This window comes from Aquarana catesbeiana, linkage group LG02 (genome assembly GCF_042186555.1).
Source record: "Aquarana catesbeiana isolate 2022-GZ linkage group LG02, ASM4218655v1, whole genome shotgun sequence".
NCBI lineage: Eukaryota > Metazoa > Chordata > Amphibia > Anura > Ranidae > Aquarana > Aquarana catesbeiana.
This window is the reverse complement of record NC_133325.1, coordinates 357,230,972-357,254,703: the sequence shown is the minus strand read 5'-3', so window position 1 is coordinate 357,254,703 and position 23,732 is coordinate 357,230,972. Positions and strand designations below refer to the sequence as shown.

The 23,732-nt window shown below is 40.7% G+C and overlaps 1 protein-coding gene across 1 annotated transcript in view; it reads right to left on the bottom strand.

Moving 5' to 3' along the window:
• Window positions 1-241: 241 nt before the first annotated feature.
• The window catches only part of LOC141127999 (galectin-9-like), a 51,872-nt gene continuing 28,381 nt past the window's right edge, over window positions 242-23,732 (bottom strand). The window contains exons 4-10 of the mRNA XM_073615010.1: window positions 19,193-19,312; window positions 19,010-19,054; window positions 17,787-17,822; window positions 6,574-6,609; window positions 3,942-4,030; window positions 3,668-3,833; window positions 242-1,020 (exon numbers count right to left, since the gene is read on the bottom strand). Of these exons, the coding sequence (XP_073471111.1) occupies window positions 874-1,020; window positions 3,668-3,833; window positions 3,942-4,030; window positions 6,574-6,609; window positions 17,787-17,822; window positions 19,010-19,054; window positions 19,193-19,312 (639 nt within the window). The 3' untranslated portion in view covers window positions 242-873. The remainder of the gene's footprint in view (window positions 1,021-3,667; window positions 3,834-3,941; window positions 4,031-6,573; window positions 6,610-17,786; window positions 17,823-19,009; window positions 19,055-19,192; window positions 19,313-23,732) is intronic.

Genomic DNA, 23,732 nt, shown 5'->3' with positions numbered 1-23,732 from the left:
CTCTTTTATTGACAACTGTATTATTTTAATAATGTTAATATACTATCTACCGTTATGTTCCACCCCTTCATGGTTATTGCTGAAGTTTTTCTGTTTGCCTGTAAGCTCAAAGACTGAACTTAAATCCTTCATGTACTATAAGTCACGTAGTTTTATTTTGTACTTTTTTACTTTTTCATAAAACAAACTGTGTAAAAAAATAGGAGAACATTGTTCTTCCTAAATAAAAGTTTATTGATGAAAAAAAAAAAAAAAAAATCATAAGACTTTGTATTTTTCAGATATATCCTGTAAAAAAAAAAAAAAAAAAAAAAGATGTCTTTATATCAGTGTTTTTCAATTTGTGCCTTGACTATCCTAGGCCCATGGGTTCTTCATCTCAGTCAAAGATTGTAAAAAAAAAAATGAAAACAAAACAAAACAGTGTATGCTTTGCAAATGGATGAACTAACATAAACTCTAACACATTTCCGCTGGTATACAGGTTTAAAAAATACATAAAGTTATCAAATAAATGTATACAGTTTAGGCTTTATTTCATGAAAAGCACACATTTGTTAGTCTTATGTGTGAAGTAGAAAATATGTAGCCAAGAAAAAGTGGTATATACACATAAAATCATATTTATGTGTAGATATTTTACAAATATTGTAATAAATGTAAATATAATTTATATGTGGGCTATACTTAATCATCTAGCTTTAAATGTGTTAAAAAACTGACAGTATATATATTGTCTGCTGTCTTTGCTCTATCTTTTTTTATGTAGTTGTACTATGTATTCGTTCAGTACTAGGTTGTGAGGTATACATATAGATATGTTAAAAACAGTTGGGTATTAAAAACACGGCAAAGCCATAGACATTGTATTATCTAAACCTGAACATGATGCAGGGTAACGTCGCCCTCTATTTGCAGAGTGTCTATTTGATTAAGATGTGGCACACGATAATTAAAATTGCACACATGGTTCCCATTAGCATTCACTCTGAAAGCATGCTGTTCACAAACAATTTCAATCTGTAAAAAAACAAAAAGAAAGAAATAGAAGTAAACTGTACCCGAAGACTGAAATTTTAGAGGCCAGTAAACAATGAACATTTAAGACAAATTTATAATGGTTTGGTCATTGGATACATGTTTTGCTGTTTACCTCATGTGTTACCTTATCAGAGATTCCACTATCTGAAGTAAAAGTGATTGTAGATTTTATTGGGGTGGTTGGACGTGCAGGCAGGATTTGACTGGTATAAAGTTACTTTTAAACCCTTTTGTTGCTATTTTTTACAATTTTTGCACACAATATAATGCACACTTTATGAGAGAATAGGCTCACACAAAAGGAACTTGCATGCGATATTTAGGTGACCGGACACATTTTACCTAAATATTGCACGCAATCCTGTAACTATCAATTCACTATATCATTCTGCGTTTTTTACCGCATAACGCTGAAAACGCTCAGTAAATACCGCATGAACAAGCAATAAACTCAATTCACAGAAGGAAATAAATAATGAAATGCATGCAGTAACTAAGTAGTGTTCCAGGCATGTGGTATGTGTACTGGTTGTTAACAAAGGGGCCCCCTGATCCCACCCCCCCCCCCATGTGAATGGGTATGGGGTACATAGTACACCTACTCATTCACCTAAAAAAAATGTGTAGTGTAAAAAAAAACACATTAGACAGTTTTTGACAAGTCTTTTATTTAAAAAATAAATGTCCCCCGGTGTAGATCCATCATCAATCATGACGCCCACCACAACCGCCGACCCGAAAAAAAAAAAGGGTCCACTCGCAACAAAGGCTCCCACTGTCTGCCAGCTCCACTGTCTGACAGTTCTTAAATAACTAAGGAGTGGAGGCACCTGGTGATGTCACTGGGTGACCCACCCCCTTGTGACATCATGTGAAAAAAAAAACTTTGGGCCTGGCATGGATTTTGGGGGGACCCCACGCCATTTTTTAAAAAATAGTTGTGCCGTGGGGGTTCCCTTTATAATTCATACCAGGTCCAAAGCTTTTTTTTTCAGTTTTTTGTTGCCGGCAATTGTTTTTTTTACTTTCAGCTGTCAGCGGGGAACTCATCGGTTGTTAAGGACGCGGCCGCCGCCCGGTCCTTAACAACCATGTTGTTTAGTGGTTGTTAAGGATGCGGGTGGCCGCCCGCCCCTTAACAATGCCTATTTGCTAATGTCAATTAATACGAGCAGGCATTACATTACCGCATGTTTTCACTATTAAAATACCGCATGTCTTCATAATATAACTCATGCAGTATTTTAGTAGCGTTTTTAGTGAATGCCAAAAAACTTTTTGAAAAGTGCTGTGTGGTATCTTACCGCATACTCAGGTGCGGTAACATGCCTTTCCATGAATGGGGCCCAATATTTGTTAAAACCAACAAACAATATTTATTTTCTGAACTGAACAGAGACCCTGAAGAATAAAATGGTGTAAGTTTCAACTTTTTATGTCAAATGATACTAGCACAACGGTTTATCAAACCCATAACGTTAGTAAAAATACACTTGTTCCTTTTAGTACACATAAACAATATAATTCCCAATTTTTGGTAAAAAATGTATCCACTAATGCAACCTATGGACTCCACCGAAGTTGATTAAGTACAATGTGTGCTTGATCAGCTTCTTGCCAAAATCAGAGTGTGTCCATACATCAGATTCCCCCCCATCACAGTGCCCCCATACATCAGGTTCCCCTCATTAGTGTGCCTTCATATTTCAGTGTGCCCCTATACATCAGGGTCCCCTATCAGTGTGCCTTCATACTTCTACTGGAATTAATTCAGCTTTTCCTTCCACTCTCCAGTCATGTGATATGTTACGTAACAAGTAGAAAGAAGAACAAGGGCAGTTTGCCCTCATTCTCCATCAGAATGGCAATGACACAGAGGAGAGTTCTCAGCGCAGGCTCTCTACCTCCTCTTGCAGGCTGAAGGGAGGATAAAGCCGAATCCTCTCCCCAGCAGAAGCCTGGTGCTGCTGCTCCTTCTACTACTACTCTGCAATCACTCATGTCAGTGAGGAGCCGGACGAGCGGCCACATCGCCAGCACACCCCCCCCCCACTTAAAAACACAGCTCTCAGGGCAGGTGCCCGCTCACCCCCTTCCCTTGTCCCGGCCCTGTGTTTAAAGAGGTTGTAAACCTCCTTGTAACATTTGTACCTATAGGTAAGCCTAGAATAAGGCTTACCTATAGGTACTGTGCTGACGATGTCATCAGCGCATGCGCTCTGAAGGAAGGGCCGCCCGTGCAGTTTTTTCAGAAGCGTGTACCATGACCGGATGTGCGGGAGTGACGTTATGCAGCTCCGGCCAGTCACACAGCCGGCGTCCGTGGCCCGGGAAGGAAGATGGCGAAGATAGATTTAGCCTGAAGCAAGGACAGCATGGGCTTTGTTTGCAGGTAAGTGTCACATAATGTGCTAGTATGCAATGCATACTAGCACATTATGCCTTTACTTTGCAGAAAAGAAGAAAGGAAGAAAACCCATCAGGGTTTACTTCCTCTTTAATTAGACTGTATAACTTTACAGAACCAGTCAAAGCAAAAAGGGGGTCTGGCTGCACAAAAACTTATTTCGGTATACACTTATCAGCCGATGTAGGTTGTTATCACACTAGCTGTTATTGAACTTACCACAAAGCTTTGGCCAGGAGAAAAACACATTCCACAACTGGGCATTTGACGCTCCTCCTTCCCCCAACTATCATTCAGTTTGCTGTTACGAACGATGGTGTGTTCATCAAATCTTGGATTGAAGTGAAATGCAATTCCACCATGGAATTTCAGGTTGACATGAAATCTGAAAGATGTTTACAAATAATAATTGAAGATCTATAAAGACAAGGGAGAGGGGGTTCTATTGGAGTGTAGTGAAGCAGTTGCAAGCCTGAACACGCTAATGTATTACCTCTTGGGATGTCCAGTAACTGTTCCACTTATGACAATGACCTTGTTAGGATATAGGCCACCATAGATATTCGTATTATATGGAATTGCCTAGTTGTAAGAAAATAAATACAGTTCAACTAAGTTAAAATAAAAGCAGTAGATTTATTGTACCATGTCAGTTATAAATAAGACAAAAATACCCATGGTTTGGGCGCACTCGATGTCTGCTGTGACCCACGATCGCCTAGTACAGAGGAAGAATGGGGATCTGCCTTTGTAAACAAGGCGACTCCCTGTCCTCACAGGGGACATGATAGCGAAGTACTGTTCCCAGTGATCGGGAAAAGTGATCTCTGTCATGTCCCTGGCAGCCCATCCCCCCTAACAGTTAGAACACACCTAGGGAACACATTTAACCCCTTGATCTCCCCCTTGTGTTAACCCCTTCCTTGCCAGTGGTAAATTTACATTGATCAGTGCATTTTTATAGCACTGATCAATGTAATAATGTCACTAGTCCCCAAAAAGTGTAATTTGGGGTCAGATTTGTCCTCCACACTGTTGCAGTCCCACTAAAAATCACAGATCGCTGCCATTACTAGTTAAAACAATAAAAAAAAGAAATAAAAGTCCCTAAATCTATCCCCTATTTTGTAGGCGCGATAACTTTGGTGCAAACCAATCAATATACGCCTATTGCAATTTTTTTACCAAAAATATGTAGGATATATTTCAGCCCAAACTGATGAATAAATTCGTTTTTTTATATATATATTTTGGATATGTATTATAGCCAAAAGTAAAAAATATAGTTTTTTTTCAAAATCGTCAGTCTTTGTTTGTTTATAGCACAAAAAATAAATACCGCAGAGGTGATCAAATACCACCAAAAGAAAGCTCTATTTGTAGGAAAAAAAGGATGTCAATTTTGTTTGGGTACAACGTCGCATGATCGCACAATTGTCAGTTAAAGCGACACAGTGCCGTATCGCAAAAAATGGCCTGGTCATTAAGGGGGCAAATCCTTCTGGGGCTGAAGTGGTTAAAAATGTTAAAATGCCATTATATGTGGATGACAAATGCTATTAAAGACCCAACGCTGTTTAGGCATGGTTGTTCCAGTTTTACATAAATGATCTTTCATGCCTTTTGTAAACCAGTTGTCCACTTTTCCCAAAATGTGGATCTCCTTGTCCTTGAAAGAATATCTGTTATCCTTAAAGTGACCCTATTGTGAAAGCATTTTACTAATACAGCTGTCAACTGTCAAAGAATGCAGGATACTACTTACCATTCCGTTTGTCCATGCCACTAAACACAACTCCAATCAATAGAATTGCTTCACTGGGTAATGGACACTTCTGGTAGCATCAATTCCCTGGGGCAATCTCATAATTTCAAGCTCTTGGTCCACTCATTGCTCACTATTTTCTTCCTCTGACCTCATATTACTGCAGAAGAGAGGGGTGACATGAGGACAGAAGGAGGAACCAGTGAGAGCAGGGTGCTCAGAAGATTGCCACTCCCAGATGTGACAGTTTCCCAGCAGTCTTTGGGGAACCTGTTCTGGAACAGCAATTGGCAGCGAAGGCACTGGAAAAGGTGGGTATTTTCTGCCTTCTTTAGCAGGTAACAGCTGTTTTTATCAAAATATTTTTCAGGACAGGATCCCTTTAAGGGTAGGAAAACAATTTTTCTACGTTGTAAAAAAGCAGGTTTTCTGAATGGAGGATGGGGTACAGCAAGCGACCCACTGGGATATCTGTACTGCAGCTGGAACTATACGTTTTAACGGCAGATGCTCTGCACCAAAACAAAAAGAGACTGCGGTCCTGCGGACTGAATAAAAGTAGGAGATTTAACAAACGATTCAGCAGACAGAGATGGACACACTTTATTAGAGATAACTTTAATTTTTACTGTGCAAATCTACAAAAATAGTTTTTAGCTGTACTTCAGCTGTAAAGATCAGTTTTTCTGGCACTCCAGCAATTTTTATTTTGATTTAGGCCCCTTTTTACATGGGGCGGACTCCGTTTTGATCAGCAGGGGATCCGTCTGCTGATTCCCTGTTGATCGGAGCAGGGCGGGTGGATGACATGTTTGTGTCCACTCAGTTTATGCAGAGAGGACATGGACAGCACCCGCTCTGTGGACCAGCTAAGGCCCCTTTCATACGAAAAGTCCGATCAGGTTCGCTTGTCAATTTTTCTGGCGGACCTGATTGGACACCCCATTCAACCCTATGGACTGGTGTGTGTAAATGGACTTGTGTCCGTTTACACCCACCTACCTCTGGATCAGATACGAAAAAAAAAACCAGAAGGGGATCCATCCCCCTCCATCCAGGCGTACAGGATCGGAGGGCAGTCGAGTGTAAACGGACAGCGTATACTTAGATGGATGGGGATGAATCCCCTTCTGTTTTTTTTTTTTTAGAGGATCAGATGGGATCTGGAGGTAGGTGGGTGTAAACAGACACAAGTCCATTTACACCCACCAGTCCATAGGGGTGAATGGGGTGTCCAATCAGGTCCGCCTGAAAAATTGACAGGTAAACCTGCTTGGACCTTTCGCATGAAAGGGGCCTTAACCAATAAATGGTATCTTTTGGAATGAAGAAATATAAATGTACAGTATAAAGTACTTACAAAATGAGCTGCATGTTGTTGTGCAGCAGGAAATGGCTGAAAGAAATAAATAAAAAAACATTTTTTTTACAAAAAATTCAAATAGTAGTATTAATGGAAACAGCTGTTAAAAAAAGTGAAGTTCTTTTACTGGTAGGGCTAGTTCACACCACAAAAACGTCCTCCAGATCTGTTCCAGATGAGTTTCTGCATGCGTGCTTTTGACACATTTTTTGATGTGTTCCAGTGCATTTTGATGCATTTTCGAATGCATCCCAGATGCTTTTTTTCTTTTTGTTTTCCTGTTTTTTTTTCCCACTGTGCTGGGGTCCAGTGCATCTTTTGATGCATGTAGGTGCGTTCCGGTGGGTTTTACTGCGTTCCAGTACTGTTCTATGCAGGGAAAATTCAGCATGTTCTATTTTTTGTTCCTGGAACTGGAACGCACTGGTGTGAACTATGCCACAGAAACCATGTAACCTACTTTCTACGTGTTTTGGGTGCAGAAAAAAAAAAGCACTGGAACACATGTGGTGTGAATTAGCCTTTAAGGTCCATGAAGATAGCTGAATGCTGTTGTACATTGCATATACATTGTTTCGTTTACTCATGTATTTAAATACCATAAGCTCAATTGAGAAAACGTTAACACTTGCCTTAAGCTGGCCATAGACGTTCGAATCTCAGCCGGTTATGCAGGATTCAAACCATTAACGTGCAGGCTGAATGTATCAAGTTGATTGATCGATCAACTTGGGTACAACGAGCCTGCCAGATTCACTTGCGATTATCGCTAGCAACTGCTATAGCCACTAGCGATAATCACTGTCTTCTGCCGGCAGGGGTGGCTTCCTGCAACCCGTGGTTACAGGAAAGAATTTAGCATTGTCTATGGCCTGCCTAAGGCTAACCATTCACCATACATTTTCTGTACAATAGATTTTAGATCTACCAAAACTATGTAATATAAGGGTCTTCTTGAACTATTCAATCAATTTGAATCCAATCGGGCTGGCCCTTGCAATACATACTTATTGGTAGACTTAAAGGAGATTGTACAATCGGTTTTTCAAAAATGTGACTGCACTTTTCAAATTTCATTAGACTCAGCTAAAAAAAAAAACTGTCATAATAAATAAGGACACTTAGGTTGGGTATACACAGTTAGCTTTTTGTTCAGTCAGCAGAAAAAAAACAAAAAAAAACTAATGGATTCCCCTATCCACACAAGCGAAGTGGATGAAGGAATCCTCCCTACTGAGACATTGTATTCTGATAGCAAGACTTTCCGCCGTCAGAATACATTGATCAGTGGCTGCGGACAGTTTTCAAATCGACTTTTGTCGAACAGTAAGGGCCAAACACAGATTGAAATTTGGCCGGTCCCTGCTGAACCAGCCAAATTTTGATCTCCGTGTACCCACCCTGATCCTAGTGTTAACGCTTTGTGAACTGAGCCTTATGTCTACACTGAATGCTCTATAAAGTAATTAAGATTTAAAAAGTTTTAGCATTAGTGTTTCTGTTTTAGGGCCTATTCACACTGGCAGCCGGGGGGGGGGGGGCTGTTAAAGCAGGCAGTTGAGCCATGGTTTTACCAACCCCAAACTACGTACCAGCATGCAGCCATTTAAGGGCCACATGCATGCCACTGCAGAAATTAAACTACATGTTGTATTTAGTGGATGGTACTACCACCAAATACGACTCATTTAAGTGTGTGGGGCCACACAGTGGTTTAGCCTTTTTGAGGTTAAAACAGGCAGTGACACAGTGACATATTGTTTCCTCTCTACTTGTCAAACACCCTCTGAAAAGCAACCCACCATGGTTCACTTTGTCAGAGGAGTGGCAAGGGCTGCCACACATGATAATGAGCTCTTACTTTAACATGTATGTAATGATGTTAAAATTGCCTTCACATTTGCACATTATTGGGGTTATTTCATACACAGTTTGTATATATATATATATATTTATGTCATATATACAGCCACCCCCGAGCCACCCTCATCAAATCATTCTCTGCAGCTATTACCTTTTGTACCACCACCCCCTCCCTTTAGAATGTAAGCTCTACCAGCAGGGTCCTCCTGTACCATTTGTATTGAACTGTACTGTATGTACTGTACTGTATGTATGTATTATGTTGTCTCCCCTATACATTGTAAAGCGCTGGGTAAACTGTTGGCGCTATATAAATCACATATAATAATAATGTCATAAAGTATTATCAGACTCCTTGTTGAATGGGTGATGTGAACAAAACCAATCACAGGGCAAGCCATGTGAGGAGGGTATTGTTTACAATATGACCCATGATGAAAAGACTAGTGGCAATGGCGTCCCTGGGGGGGGGTGGGGGGGGGGCAGAGGGGGCCCTGACCCCCCCCCCCCCCCAACATTATGCTGTGCCCCACCATGTCCCCCCCCCCATTAATTATTTTTTTTTTTTACAAAAAATCAATGTCTAAGAGGGAGAGAGTCCCCAGTCAGCTCCTGCGGGTGATTCCTCCCCCCCTCTCTTCCCCTGCATCCTCATTGACAGGGAGAAGAGCTAGTTGCAGGAAGGACTCCACCAGGACTCTCAGTTACTGAAAAAACAGACTGATTTCTCCCATCCTTAGGACAGGAGAACCAGCCTGTAAATTCCAAGAGATGCCATACCAGCGCTGTCAATAGCAGGGGCAGGACAGCAAGAGGAGGCTGGGGAACCCCGCAGTGGCAGAACACCAGGGCCCGGTGGCAAGACAACCTTTGCAACCCTGATAGTTCTCCCACTGCTTTGGACCCTTATATTTTCTTGGTATGCTGGTGACATATATCTCTTGTTTTCTGCCACCCTGGGGGGGGGGGGGGCAATACAGTAGGAAGGGAGCTCACTGCAGAATATGTGAAAGGGCTGTTGTGAGGTCGTAGTAAAGGGCCCCAGTATATATTTATATATGTGTATATATATCTATATATATATATATATCTATAGATCTCGATCTATAGATATATATATTTATATATATATCTATAGATCTCGATCTATAGATATATATATATATAGATATATATATCTATAGATCTATATAGATATATATATATGCATTTTATAGTTGCCCCCCTACTTTTGTCCCTGTCCCCCCATGTGCCCCCCCTAAATATGAAAGCTGGAGACGCCACTGACTAGTGGCGCTCCTACTTTTGGTTTATCCTTTTGTAATGGTTAATTATTGACCTTTACTAAGGCTACGTTCACACCTTCGCATGCTGTACAGGCTGCATTTGCACGGGCACGGCAGCCTATTCAATTGAATGGGCTGCCGTGCCTCGCAAAACGCAGGGAAAAGGTCCCCGCACCTTTCCAAAAAAGCACAGGAACTGCACACTGCGGGTGTGATTTCCAGTGCGGGCGGCGTGCCATTAGGATTAATAGCACTCGCCCGCGGGTCCTGCATTTTGTGTGCGAGTGGTTGCAGCTGTGGGACGAAGTACGGGTTCCCGCAGCGGTTTCCACCCCCACAAGTGTCGACGTAGGTTAAAACAGGAAGTGAGTCAGTGACTACTATGCTGTACTAAAAATGCAAAGCACAGCAGTATACATAAAGGCTTATTCAGTAAGAAAGTGCAAAGGCTAATGAGGTTCCAAAGTGCAGTAATGCGTAGGACATACGAATAAGTGAAGTATGTGGCGCTAACTAAAGTGCAGAAATGAATCAATATGTATATAAATACTAAATAGAACGCATAGGACATGGCTTTCCACACTGTAACATACAAACTTATGTCCTTTGCATAGGCCCTGTTTAGCAAATTTTCTGACACTAAAGCCGGTCACACATGGGTCCAATTCTGAACAAATTTTCTTTCGAAAATTGTAACTAAGAATTTTAATTTGCATTTCGCACCACTAGTGGGCTGCAACAACGACCGGTTTTTGTGTGGCCATCGAATTTCAGTGATCAGGCATGCTCGAAAATTTTGGAAAAAAAACTAATTTCTAATCAATGATGGGAGAATTGTGCGAGGAATATAATCGAAAAAGAAATGCACATGGTCTGTGTCCTGGAAAGAAAAGGAGATTGCCGGGCAAGAAAAAAAAAACAAAAAAAAAATAGAAAGAAATTGAAGGCTTGGTCGGTCAAATTAATAAGTCAATGGTGGCACCATCGGATCACAAAACTGATTTTCGAAAGAAAATTTGTTTGGAATTCGATCCATGTGTGGCCTGCATAAGCTTAAGACCAAGGCCCGATTCACACTGGTGCAACAATCGCTCTGATTTTGAGAGCACAAGTCGCACGACATCTAAAAATCAATGATTCCCTATGAGAGCCGTCTTAACTAGTCCGACTTGTGACTTTGGAAAAGGTTCCTGCACTACTTTGGTCAGACTACTGTCCAATTTCAGCCCATAGAATTGAATGGAAGTCGCATCCAAATCGGATCAGCATCTTGTGCTCAGAGGCAAATGTATTGAAAAAAAAAGGGAAGGGGGCCCTTGTCCCCATCAATATGGGGACAAGGTGCTCTGGGGTGAGGGGGGCATGTTGAGGGCATGTGGCCTGGTATGGTTCGGGGGGGCACTCACTCGCCCCCCCCCCCTTTCCTGACCTGCCAGTCTGGTATTAGTCTGGGAAGGGGGGGGCCACGCTATTTTGTTTTTTTTTTTTACGTTTTGGCCTGGGGTTCCTCTTCAAGATCTATACCAGACCAAAAGGATCTTGTATGGATTTGGGGGGGACCCCACAACATTTTTGAAATACATTCGGTGTGAGGTTTCATCCATACCAGAACTAAAGGAATTGTTTTGATTGGTCAAAGGAAAAGTCGCACTCATCTCAAAGTCGGATTAAAATTGGATCCTGTTCATTCAAGTCGCACTGAAGTTGCATGGAAGTCAGACCGCAACTTTCTTGTCGGATCAATGTGAACAGGGCCTAAGGGAGGTTTAGGAAAACTGGTGCACTCAGAATCTGGTGGAGCTGTGCATAGAAACCAATCAGCTTCCCGGTTTTAGCCCTCGTTCACACTTAACACGGCTTTGAAATTGTGCGAGTTCATCTGAACTCGCACAATTTCAAAGCCGCATTTCAGTCTGACTTCGGGGGGAAACTTGTAAGACATCTGTGCAGGTTCATGCACAGATGTCTATTGAAATCACCCCCGAAGTCGCTAAAAGTAGTGCAGGAACTACTTTTGGAAATCGGTGCGGCGCAGCAAAGTCAGCGTCGCACTAGTTAAGATGCTCCTTTTGCCGGCAATAGACTCCGATTTGGCTACGCCGCGCGCCCCAGCGTCAGGGAGACGCTCTGAGCTCCACTCACAGCTGTCATTGACACAGCTGAGTAACTGGAGCATGGCTCTGATTGGCTGATGCCTTATCAGAGCCATCCATAAGACACAGACACTCACTGGGCATCTGTCAGTTGTGGAACTGCTGCCCAGAGGTCTGCGTCTTATTTATATATGTCAAGCATACAGGTAACTGAATTACTACTGCTACTGATCTTAATGGGATTTAATATCCCTGTGTCCCTGTACCCCAGCTTGATTGTTTCAGTTGCATTCAGGATAAACTCACATACCCTCCTCCTTTTCTACTTTTTTACTATGTAGACTTTTATCAGGCGCCTCTTGTGAATGTGTGTCAGCATTCAGCTCTGCACCCGAAGTTGCCCACCCCGCCTGCCTGTGGACTTTCCAGCCAGCCCGTTCCATATCATTTGCTTGTTTTTTGCTATGTCCCATTTCTATGAACCTGTTATGTAAGTACAACTGCCCAAAGATTCCAAAAGAGTTTTGAAGTAATCAACCTTGAAAAAGTCATCCTTGAAAAAGTCACGTGACTGTGATGTAACGCGTGGGAGGAGCCAAGGAAGCTCTGTGCAGATCAGCAGTATCACACAGTGTACTGCACTGAATCTGCTCCTGTCTAAGGTGGCTGACTGCTATAGTAAAACCTGCATATGCCTTATCATTATAAGGCACACGTGAGTGGATTGAAGTTTGCCTGTGTACCTTGGTATCCTAACTATTGCACAATGATTGGTTTTTTTCTCTTATCTGCCTGTTTATGATTCCCACATTGGTTGTGAATAGAAGCAAAAAACACATTGGTACTATCAATGAGCACCTTAATTAAGCAAGTGTTTTTAAACAGCTTTGCTATTGATCAAAAGCTCTATACCAATCAGGATTCTACACCTGTATAATTGAACCTTCTGAATACATCCCTATATATTTATTTTTATGTGGATTTTTTATGTGAATTTTTTACACATTTGGTGTCACTAATTTTTAATAATTTTACACTATTTTGATTGCTGGATTTTATAGGAATTTTTACTCACCGCTGGATTTATTTGACTATTTATATTTATTCTTATATATTCATTTTCATGCACATTGTGAAGCGCTTCAAATATCATTATTTAATCAACATATTGTAGTAGCCTTATATAGTATGCTGCTAATTTACTATGTTTAAATCTATATTGCAGATAAAGATTGATCACCCAACTGTAAATCCCTTGATGAAGGAATAATACACACCAATTTCCGAAACATGTCGGGATATGTGCTATAAAATCATCCGTTTGACCTTTAAAGATATAGGCTACAGGGTGTAAGCACTGGGTTGACATATCAACTCTGTATAACTTGATATGTGTATTGTAAACGCACATGTATATTGTTAAACTGCATCTATATTTGTATTTCTTGTATTTTTTTTTATATTTCTTAAAGAATGAGGAAGGAAATCTGGTTACAAAGGATGGGGAGATGGCGAAGGTATTGAATTTATTCTTCTCCTCAAATCTTCACAAAGGAATCGGGGGCTTCAGTAACCAAAACTGCAGTTTTTATCCTCATGACACATCACAGGAAGCACCCTCATGGATAACAAAGGACAGAATTAGAGATAGACTTGGAAAACTTAACATTAATAAGTCACCGGGACCAGATGGCTTGCACCCGAGGGTCCTTAGGGGACTCCTGGAGGGGATGATAAGGGACTATATACAAGATTTTAGTAAAGAATACAGTGTCATTAGCAGTAATCAGCATGGATTCATGAAGAATGGTTCTTGTCAAACCAATCTATTAACCTGCTTTGAGGAGGTGAGCTGCCATCTAGATAAAGGAAGGTCCGTAGATGTGCTGTATCTAGATTTTGCAAATGCATTTTGACACAGGTCCCCATAAACGTTTACTGTACAAAGTAAGGTCCGTTGGCATGGACCATAGGGTGAGTACATGGATTGAAAACTGGCTACACGGGCGAGTTGACAGGGTAGTGATAAATGAGGAGTACTCGGAATGGTCAGGGGTGGGTAGTGGGGTCCCCCAGGGTTCTGTGCTGGGACCAATCCTATTTAATTTGTTCATAAACGACCTGAAGGATAGGATAAACAGTTCAATCTCTGTATTTGCTGATGATACTAAGCTAAGCAGGGCAATAACTTCTTCGCAGGATGTGGAAACCTTGCAAGAAGATCTGAACAAATTAATGGGGTGGGCAACTACATGGCAAATAAAGTTTAATGTGGAAAAATGTAAAATAATGCATTTGGGTGGCAAAAATATGAATGCAATCTACTCACTGGGGTGAGAACCTCTGGGGGAATCTAGGATGGAAAAGGACCTGGGGGTCCTAGTAGATGATAGGCTCAGCAATGGCATGCAATGCCAAGCTGCTGCTAACAAAGCAAACAGAATATTGGCATGCATTAAAAAGGGGATTAACTCAAGAGATAAAGCGGTAATTCTCCCACTCTACAAGACTCTGATCCGGCCTCACCTGGAGTATGCTGTCTAGTTCTGGGCACCAGTCCTCAGGAAGGATGTACTGGAAATGGAGCCAGTACAGAGAAGGGCAACAAAGACAATAAAGGGTCTGGAGGACATCAGTTATGAGGAAAGGTAACGAGCACTGAACTTATTCTCTCTGGAGAAGAGACGCTTGAGAGGGGATATAGTTTAAATTTACAAAAACCACACTGGTGACCCCACAATAGGGATACAACTTTTCCGCAAAAGGGAGGTTAATAAGACACGTGGCCACTAAAATGAGAAGAAATTAGATTTAACCTTAACCACTTCCAGCCCAAGGACGTCATATGATGTCTTTGACTTTCAGTGGGAATATCTGAACGATGCCTGCAGCTACAGTCATCATTCAGCTAGCCTTGTTTTCAGCCGGCGATTCTGTGCACCATAAGAATGATCATAGCGGCAGTTCCTCCGACTGATTGTTCTTACAGGTGACGGGAGGGGACGATCGTGGCTGATAAACATGAGATTGTGGATTTTTTTTTTTTCGATCTCATACTTTCCAGCCTGGAGGAGAGATGTGGGGTCTTACTGACACCACATCTCTCCATAAAGTGGACCTGTCACGAACCATTCCTATTACAAGGGATGTTTACATTCCTTGTAATAGGAATAAAAGTGGTAAAAAAATGTAACAGAAAGTGTAAAAATAAAACAAATAAAAAAAATAATAATAATTTAAAAAAATGTTAAAACACCCCTGTTCCCAATAGCTCGTGCTCAGAAGCGAACGCACAAGTAAGTCCCGCCCACATATGTAAACGCCGTTCAAACCACACATGTGAGGTATCGCCGCGTGCGTTAGAGCGTGAGAAAAAAATTCTAGCACTAGACCTCCTCTGTAACTCTAAACTGTTAACCTGTAAAAAATTTTAAAACGTCGCCTATGGAGATTTTTAAGTACAGAAGTTTTTGCGCAATTCCATGAGTGTGCGCAATTTTAAAGCGTAACATGTTGGGTATCTATTTACTCAGCGTAACATCATCTTTCACATTGTATAAAAAATTGAGCTACTTTACTGTTTTGTTATTTAAAAAAAAAAAATTCAAACAAAAAACGCGTTTGAAAAATTGTTGCACAGATACCATGCAAGATAAAAAGTTGCAATGACCTCCATTTTATTCCCTAGGGTGTCTGCTAAAAAACATATATAATGTTTGGGGGTTATGAGTAATTTTCTAGCAAATGAATTATGATTTTTACATGTAGGAGAGGAGTGCCAGAATAGGCCCGGTATGGAAGCAGCATAGGATGTGATATTCCCTTCCACGGGCGGTGGTTTCAGCGGGGAGCATCGATAGTTTCAAAAAACTATTAGATAAGCACCTGTAATACTGGCAAAATATATAAATACAGCACTCACAAACAAATACCCATAATAAGTGATAACAAAAAAAACATAAAGTCCATACAAAACTATGAAGGTGCTTCACAAATAGTGTATAAAAATGCAGGGAATGCTTCACATCTGGTGTGAGGAAAGTGCAAAGAAAATGTTGCAGAAAAATTTTCAGGTGTACCAAGACTCCCCCACATGTGTCCACACTCACCAAATCACAATGACACCCAGCTTTTCAGTCTGGGAGTCAGTAAAAACTTGTAACGATATCCAAAGAATGTTGCAGGATGGCAGGTTCACTGATGAGATGATAAACGATCCTTCAACGTTAATACTCAGCCATATGAAAAACAGGTACCCAAAAGGGATGAAAAAGGGGGGACTAACAACAGTTCCTGTCAAACTTCAATGACTCTGTCCTGTTGCCATGGTAACAGATTAAATGACTTACAGAGACACCCATTCTAAGGCTTCAAAGAGAACTAAAAAGAATAATAAACTGACGAGCGGGACAACCTTGTGGACCATACCTCTACCTTTCAACCCTTTTTCTTCTTTCTCTTTCCTTTTCTCCATCTTACGATTAAAGCTCATTATCAGAATTTATTTGACCTATATACACTCTACTTGTAAACAATATGTATAGTAGGTATAAATCATTTAAATACCTACAAAAGTAACTAAGGAAATGATATATATCTTTAATTTAGGTTTACGTGAACCCAATGTTTAATATTTGAAATTTCATGATATTTACCTATATAAACCCTACTGTAAAACAATGAGCTTACTTTATAGATCCTTGTAAACTTACTTTATGTATCTTTATAACATTGTATACTCAATAAACTTCTTTTGACAAGGAAAAAGGGGGGACCAATAGTGAAGTATGCTAAGATTGAAAATTTATTGCGCATAAAAGGTTATACTTACAAAAGTAAGTAAAAAAAAAAGGCATTGAAACAATCAGGTCCTTTGATGACGCCCTGTGGGAGGGCGAAATGCATTTCCGGTTTCGTAGGAACGCTGACAATGGTGTTTGCTGCATCCTCTGATTGTTTCAATGCCTGTTTTTAACTTACTTTTGTAAGTATAACCTTTTATGCGCAATAAATGTTCAATCCTAGCATACTTCACTATTGGTCCCCCCTTTTTCTTCTCTTTTGGGTACCTGTTTTTCGTATGGCTGAGTATTAACGTTGAAGGATCGTTTATCATCTCATCAGTGAACCTGCCATCCTGCAACATTCTTTGGATATCGTTACAAGTTTTTACTGACTCCCAGACTGAAAAGCTGGGTGTCATTGTGATTTGATGAGTGGGGACACATGTGGGGTGTCTTGGTACACCTGAAAATTTTTCTGCAACATTTTCTCTGCACTTTCCGCACACCAGATGAGAAGCATTCCGTGCATTTTTACACACTATTTGTGAAGCACCTTCATAGTTTTGTATGGGTTTTGTTTGTGAGCGTTGTATTTATATATTTTATCACTATGTTCAAGTGTTTAGCACTTTGTGTATAGCAGCTTCATTCAGTCATTTTTTACCACCCATTTTTTTACCACCTGTTTTAAAAAAGTTTTTTTTTAAATTTTTTTCACACCATCAGCACGAGTTTATATATTTGGATCATATAGTTTCCCACCTGTAATACTGACATATAATCACACACATAGGTTGGACTTGATGGACTTGTGTCTTTTTTTCAACCTCACCTACTATGTAAATATGTAGTGCAAATTTGCAAAATGCACTAAAAATGCATAGGTGTGAATCAGGCCTTAGTGCCTTCAGCCACTGTGAACTTTGACAGTGCACTTTGCTGAATAAAGTTTCATGGCACAATGGGCTGCACCTGGCTATCGATTTCAAAAGAGATTTAGGTGGAGGACATGCCAGATAATACAGGGACAGCATTCTATGTGACCATAGCATTACTGAGTAAACCCACCAAAAATGACCCCAAATCTTAACAATATTTCTAATAATGAGCAAAATGAGGGATTCATTAGTATATGGCTTACGTGATGACTTATCAAATAGTTTGCAATATATATATAATCTTACATTGCTTCCAGGAAATGGCTGTGGGGGGAATGCTGGCTGAAACAAAGATGACAAAAGTACAAAATACTATTATTATACTGTGCATAACCCTATGTTAGATATTTATAATATGAGCAGAATCCAAAAATAGATAATTATAGTGTATGAGTGTATGTATGATATAGTAAGCATGGTTTAGCATCAATATAGACAGGTTCAAAAACCCTAAACAAAAAGGCTGACTTCATAGCTATGTGTTGCGGTAATGTTAATGCAAGCCCCTCTGTGTGGTGAGTTGCATTACTATACATTCTAAATGATGCTCCAATGCACAACTATGGTGGATGCTGACAGACCTGTGCTGCAGTCCACTGCCACTTAATCTAGGTTAAATTTTCATTGTTACCGCAGTCCTTTCAAAATGTATTAGGTTACCTTAAACGCAATGTATGCTGATACTACTCACTTAAAGAAAATTTACCTTAAGCCAACATTTTAGAATAGAATAGGGAATGGTTAAAACCCCTGTCAATTGTTTTCCCTGTCTGTGACCCATTGGAAAGATTTCCCATCACTTCCTGTCCCAGACACAAAACAGTAAGTAAGGCAAAATCTCTTAAACGTGAGGGGAAATTCCTGTCTTTAGAAGAGGGGTTCCCATTAAAACATTTCCACTCTATTTTTGTTCCAGAGACAACTATACATTACTTTTGTCACAAGTTGAGGTGTGGACCCCGCTCCACTGTATAGCTGCTTCCTGTGAGAGTAGAATCTAATAGGAAGCTGGTGTCCTGCCAGGGATCCCTTCACAAGAGTTTGGGCTTAGCTGCTGGCCACCCACAGGTCACTCAACAGATATTTAGCAGACACAAAGGAGCGAAGGTTCCGGGTAATGAGAAACAGGAGCATAAAAAAGTTGGGCAACACCGGGTAGCTGGAAGCAGAAGGAGGCTTGAAGCTGCAGGTGCAGTGGAGGTACAGTGAGGGCTTGAGGCTGCAGGTGCAGGGATGATGCAGAAGAGGCTAAGTCTGTGGGTGCAACAGAGGCCTATAGCTGTGGGTGCAGAGGGGCATAGCAGAGGTTCAGACTGTAAATGCAGAGGAGATTGTGGGTGCAGCATAGGCTGCCAGTACAGTGGAGGCTGCAGGCTTCATAGGGACTGAGGCTTCAACTGTAGTGGAGGCTTGGCTGTGGGTGCAGCAGAGACTTGCATCTTAAACACAATTAAATATGAAATGCTTACATAGCACATTCCTGCACCTGTAAATTGTTGAGGAGGAAATCCTCCCTAGAACAAAAAAAAAAACAATATTATATGATTATATTTATTTATGAAATAAATGTGAATGAATGTAAGAAGAACTAAGTTAATAATACTGTTAGCGATTGTATGTAAAATGAAATGCAGAAAGATACAGACACTTACCCCTGGAGCTTGTATATCAACACAAGATAAACTAACACAGCCATTTACTGACAAATTATTGACTCGTTGGATGGGAATTCTGTGACGATACTCCAAAACGTGATTTCTGTTTACAGAAACCTGGAAGGAAACACAAAATCACAAACTTTTATTTGCAGAATTAATTGCTGTATTTTAAAGTTGTTTAAAGTGTTCTTTTTATGAAACAAAAAAAACTGCATCTGCTGTCCTTATCAGGTAATCTCTGATGAGATTATACATTTTAGTGCTTCATGATTTATTATGGGTGAAAAGACATTCCTGTTACTTTGTATTGCATATCTTAATTACCTGACCAGGAGGCTGAGAAGTTGACTTGATATCAGCTCCACCTACTGGACCTAATGGGTATTGCACCCTTGTCTGCTTCTCTTTGCAATTATCACATGCTATCACATTTTCTGTCTTGTCACAGATGAGTAGGACAACCCTGATACATGCTAGTATATACAGTTCTGCTTATAAGTTTACCTACCCTGGCAGAATTTATGATTTCTTGGCCATTTTTCAGAGAATATGAATGATAACACAAAAACTTTTCACACATGGTTAGTGTTTGGCTGAAGCCATTTGGCTGAAGCCATTTATTATCATTCAACTGTGTTTACTCTTTTGAAATCATAATGATAACAGAAACTAGCCAAATGACCTGGATCAAAAGTTTACATACCCCAGTTCTTAATACCGTGTATTGTCCCCTTTAACATCATTGACAGCTTCAAGTCTTTTGTGGTATTTGCGGATGAGTCTCTTTATCTTCTCAGGTTGTAAAACTGCACATTCTTCTTGGCAAAAAGCCTCCAGTTCCTGTAAATTCTTGGGCTGTCTTGCATGAACTGCACGTTTGAGATCTCCCCCAGAGTGGCTCAATGATATTGAGGTCAGGAGACTGAGATGGCCACTCCAGAACCTTCACTTCATTCTGCTGTACCCATGACAGGTCGACTTGGCCTTGTGTTTTGGATCATTGTCATGTAGGAATGTTCAAGTACGTCCCATGCACAGCTTCCTGGTTGATGAATGCAAATGTTCCTCCAGTATTTTTTGATAACATACTGCATTCATCTTGCCATCAATTTTGACTAAATTTCCTGTGCCTTTGTAGCTCACACATCCCCAAAACATCAGTGATCCACCTCCGTGTTTCACAGTAGGTGTACCTTTTATCACAGGCCTTGTTGACTCCTCTCCAAATGTAGCATTTATGGTTGTGGTCAAAAAGCTCATTCTTGGTCTCATCACTCCAAATGACTTTGTGCCAGAAGGTTTGAGGCTTGTCTCTGTGCTGTTTGGCGTATTGTAAGTGGGATACTTTGTGACATTTGTGTAGTAATGGCTTTCTTCTGGCGACTTGACCATGCAGCCCATCTTTCTTCAAGTGCTTCCTTACTGTGCATCTTTAAACAGCCACATCACATGTTTTCAGAGAGTCCTGTATTTCACCTGAAGTTATTTGTGGGTTTTTCTTTGCATCCCGAACAATTTTCCTGGCAGTTGTGGCTGTAATTTGAGTTGGTCTACCTGACTGTGGTTTGGTTTCAACAGAACCCCTCATTTTCCACTTCTTGATTAGAGTTTGAACACTGCTGATTGGCATTCTCAATTACTTGGATATCTTTTTATATCCCTTTCCTGTTTTATAGGGTTCAACTACCTTTTCCCGCTGGTCCTTTGATAATTCTTTTACTTTCCCCATTACTCAGTATCCAGAAAGATTAGTGCAGCACTCGATGAAAGATGCAAGGGTCTGTCAGGAGTCCAGAAACTCATTGACCTTTTATACACACACACCAATTACAAGCAAACAGATCACAGGTGTGGATGGTTACCTTTAATAGCCATTAAAACCCCTTTGTGTCAACTTGTGTGCATGTTATCAGGACAAAATCACTAGGGTATGTAAACTTTTGATCAGGGTCATTTGGGTAGTTTCTGTTGTGATTATGATTTAAAAAGAGTAAACACAGTTGATTGATAATATATGGCTTCAGCCAAACACTAACAATGAGTGAAAGAAATGTTTTTGTGTTATCATTCATATTCTCTGAAAAATGGCCAAGAAATCATAAATTTTGCCATTGTATGTAAACTTATAAGCACAATTGTATATTCCAATGCCTGACCACCAGGTTGAGGCCTTTTTTCTTAATACTAGCACCGCCCACAGGACCTAATTTGTTTTGAGCTCCCCGAGATTTATTTAATATCCCCAAGGAGCTGTTTAGGAATGTAACCCCTTTATAGGCAATTTTCCTAGCAGACAAGACTTCCCCTGAGCCCCATTTCCACTCTCCCCACACAGACCGGCTTTGAGACCTTATATAGGCCCAATGGAACTTGAGGAGGAATTTTTTTCTACACTGTTTGTTTTTTGTTTTTCCTTTTTCTCCTATTTGCTTTCAACTTCTTTCTCGTCTTCTGATCCTCTTCTCGTCTTTCCTTTTATTTCAGGCAGTCTCTTTTATTATTTTTATTATTATATAGGATTTATATAGCGCCAACAGTTTGCGCAGCACTTTACAACATGAGGGCAGACAGTACAGTTACAATACAATTCAATACAGGAGGAATCAGAGGGCCCTGTTTGTTAGAGATTACTATTGCTTCATCCATTAGGTACATTTTATGTGACTAAAATACATTTCGGCTTGTTGAATGCTAGAGATCTTAATTCTGGGCACAAACACTCTCAAATACTTTATAACTTGCATTAAATGAAAACCCATATTCTTCTTCTCCAGGGGACTCGTTTCTGGACAATAAGGCACCATACTACACATACCGGCATTATACTAAATACCTCTTTAGCTCTAACCCCCCGAAAGAGTCTAAAGGGGTTGCCATTGGCCTACACACTTCCCTACCCTGAAAAACCATTGCAAAATGTTCAAACACTGACAGCAGGTAAGTCTTTCTGAAATGTTTGACTGCACATAAGAGATACACTATAGCTAATATTTACTTCCTTAATCAGGGTCAAATTCTCATCATCTAATAATGGGAGAGGGGATGCAATCTTAACATGGTCCTTGTCTCACTACTAGACAGCCCTTCAGGCAGGTCTCAAATATTCTACTCAGTTAACACATTTAAGAAACACCATAAACTCCTACAGTTTACAGATATCTGGAACATCCAACACCCTAGTGCCCAGGATATTATTCAACAGTACATAATTCTTATAGCAGAATTAATTTCTTTCTTCTGTCTCACCATGCCTTGTCCTGGTCCCCTCAGACCACCATAGGGTCACAAATCTTGTAATTCTCTGAAATTTCTCAACCTGCCACTACCATTGGCTCTGAAGACCCTGTACACTTAGCGGCTAAATTAGACACTCACTTTATGTACACTCGTGAGTACGAACATACCCGCAAGTGTACGTAAAGTGCCTCACAAGTACAAACATTCCCGCACCATGCAGCCGCAGTATAAGGAACTGAGGCTCTGAGCATGCAGCCCTGTTCCAGTGTGCTCTTCCTGTATCCTGGCCGCCTCCCCACCTCCGGTGACATCACATCCACTCGGTGGTTCTTCCGGCTTCCCTGTCAGTCACAGAATGCCATCCAGCCTCTCCACAGCACCAGTGTCCTCTGTGCACATTGCGATGTCCGGGGGATGGATTGGATCAAATGATCCCCTCTTGCATCAAATGAGCCTATTTACATGAGTGTTCCCCAGACACCCCCACTACAGCCCCTGACGCCCACACTACAGCCTAGAAGTAAAAAAGAGGTATTGCTTCACTTTAAGTACATTTCCGTTTTACATATATGCTCTGGTCCCATTGTGTACTTAAAAGTGGGGTATGCCTGTATACTGGAACTGTTTATATTTGTAAAAAGTACTATTTGCTACTCTGGACGTTATGCAAATTTCCTTTTGTACCTACGTTCTCCATTATTTTTCTTCTGCACCCCCAAATGTGCTTATTTCATTTTCAATAATAAAAAAAATAATTAGGCACTCATGTGTTTTTCATCTGTGTGTTTCTGATGCATTTTCTATGCAGTACCATTCATCCTCATGGTGCAGCGTGGTGGCTTAGTGATTAGCCTTGGAGAACTAGGGTTCCCGGTTAAAAACCCAGTCAGGACACTATTTGCATGGCGTTTGCATGTTCTCCTTCTGCTTGTGTGGGTTCACCTCACACTCCAAAGACATGCTGGTAGGTTACCGTATTTATTGGCATATAACACGCACTAGCATATAACACGCACCTTAACTTTAAGAGGGAAGTTTTAGGAAAAAAACTTTACACAGCCCCTGTACAACACAAACTGCCCTTGTACAACAAACAGCCCCTGTACAACACAAACTGCCCTTGTACAACAAACAGCCCCTGTACAACACAAACTGCCCCTGTACAACACAAACTGCCCCTGTACAACAAACAATCCCCTTACATTATAAAGACCCCCCCCACCCCTGCACTCACAGCGCTAGGACAGGGAGAGCACTGAGGGCATACTCTAGAGTTGAGAGAACTTCACACTGTCAG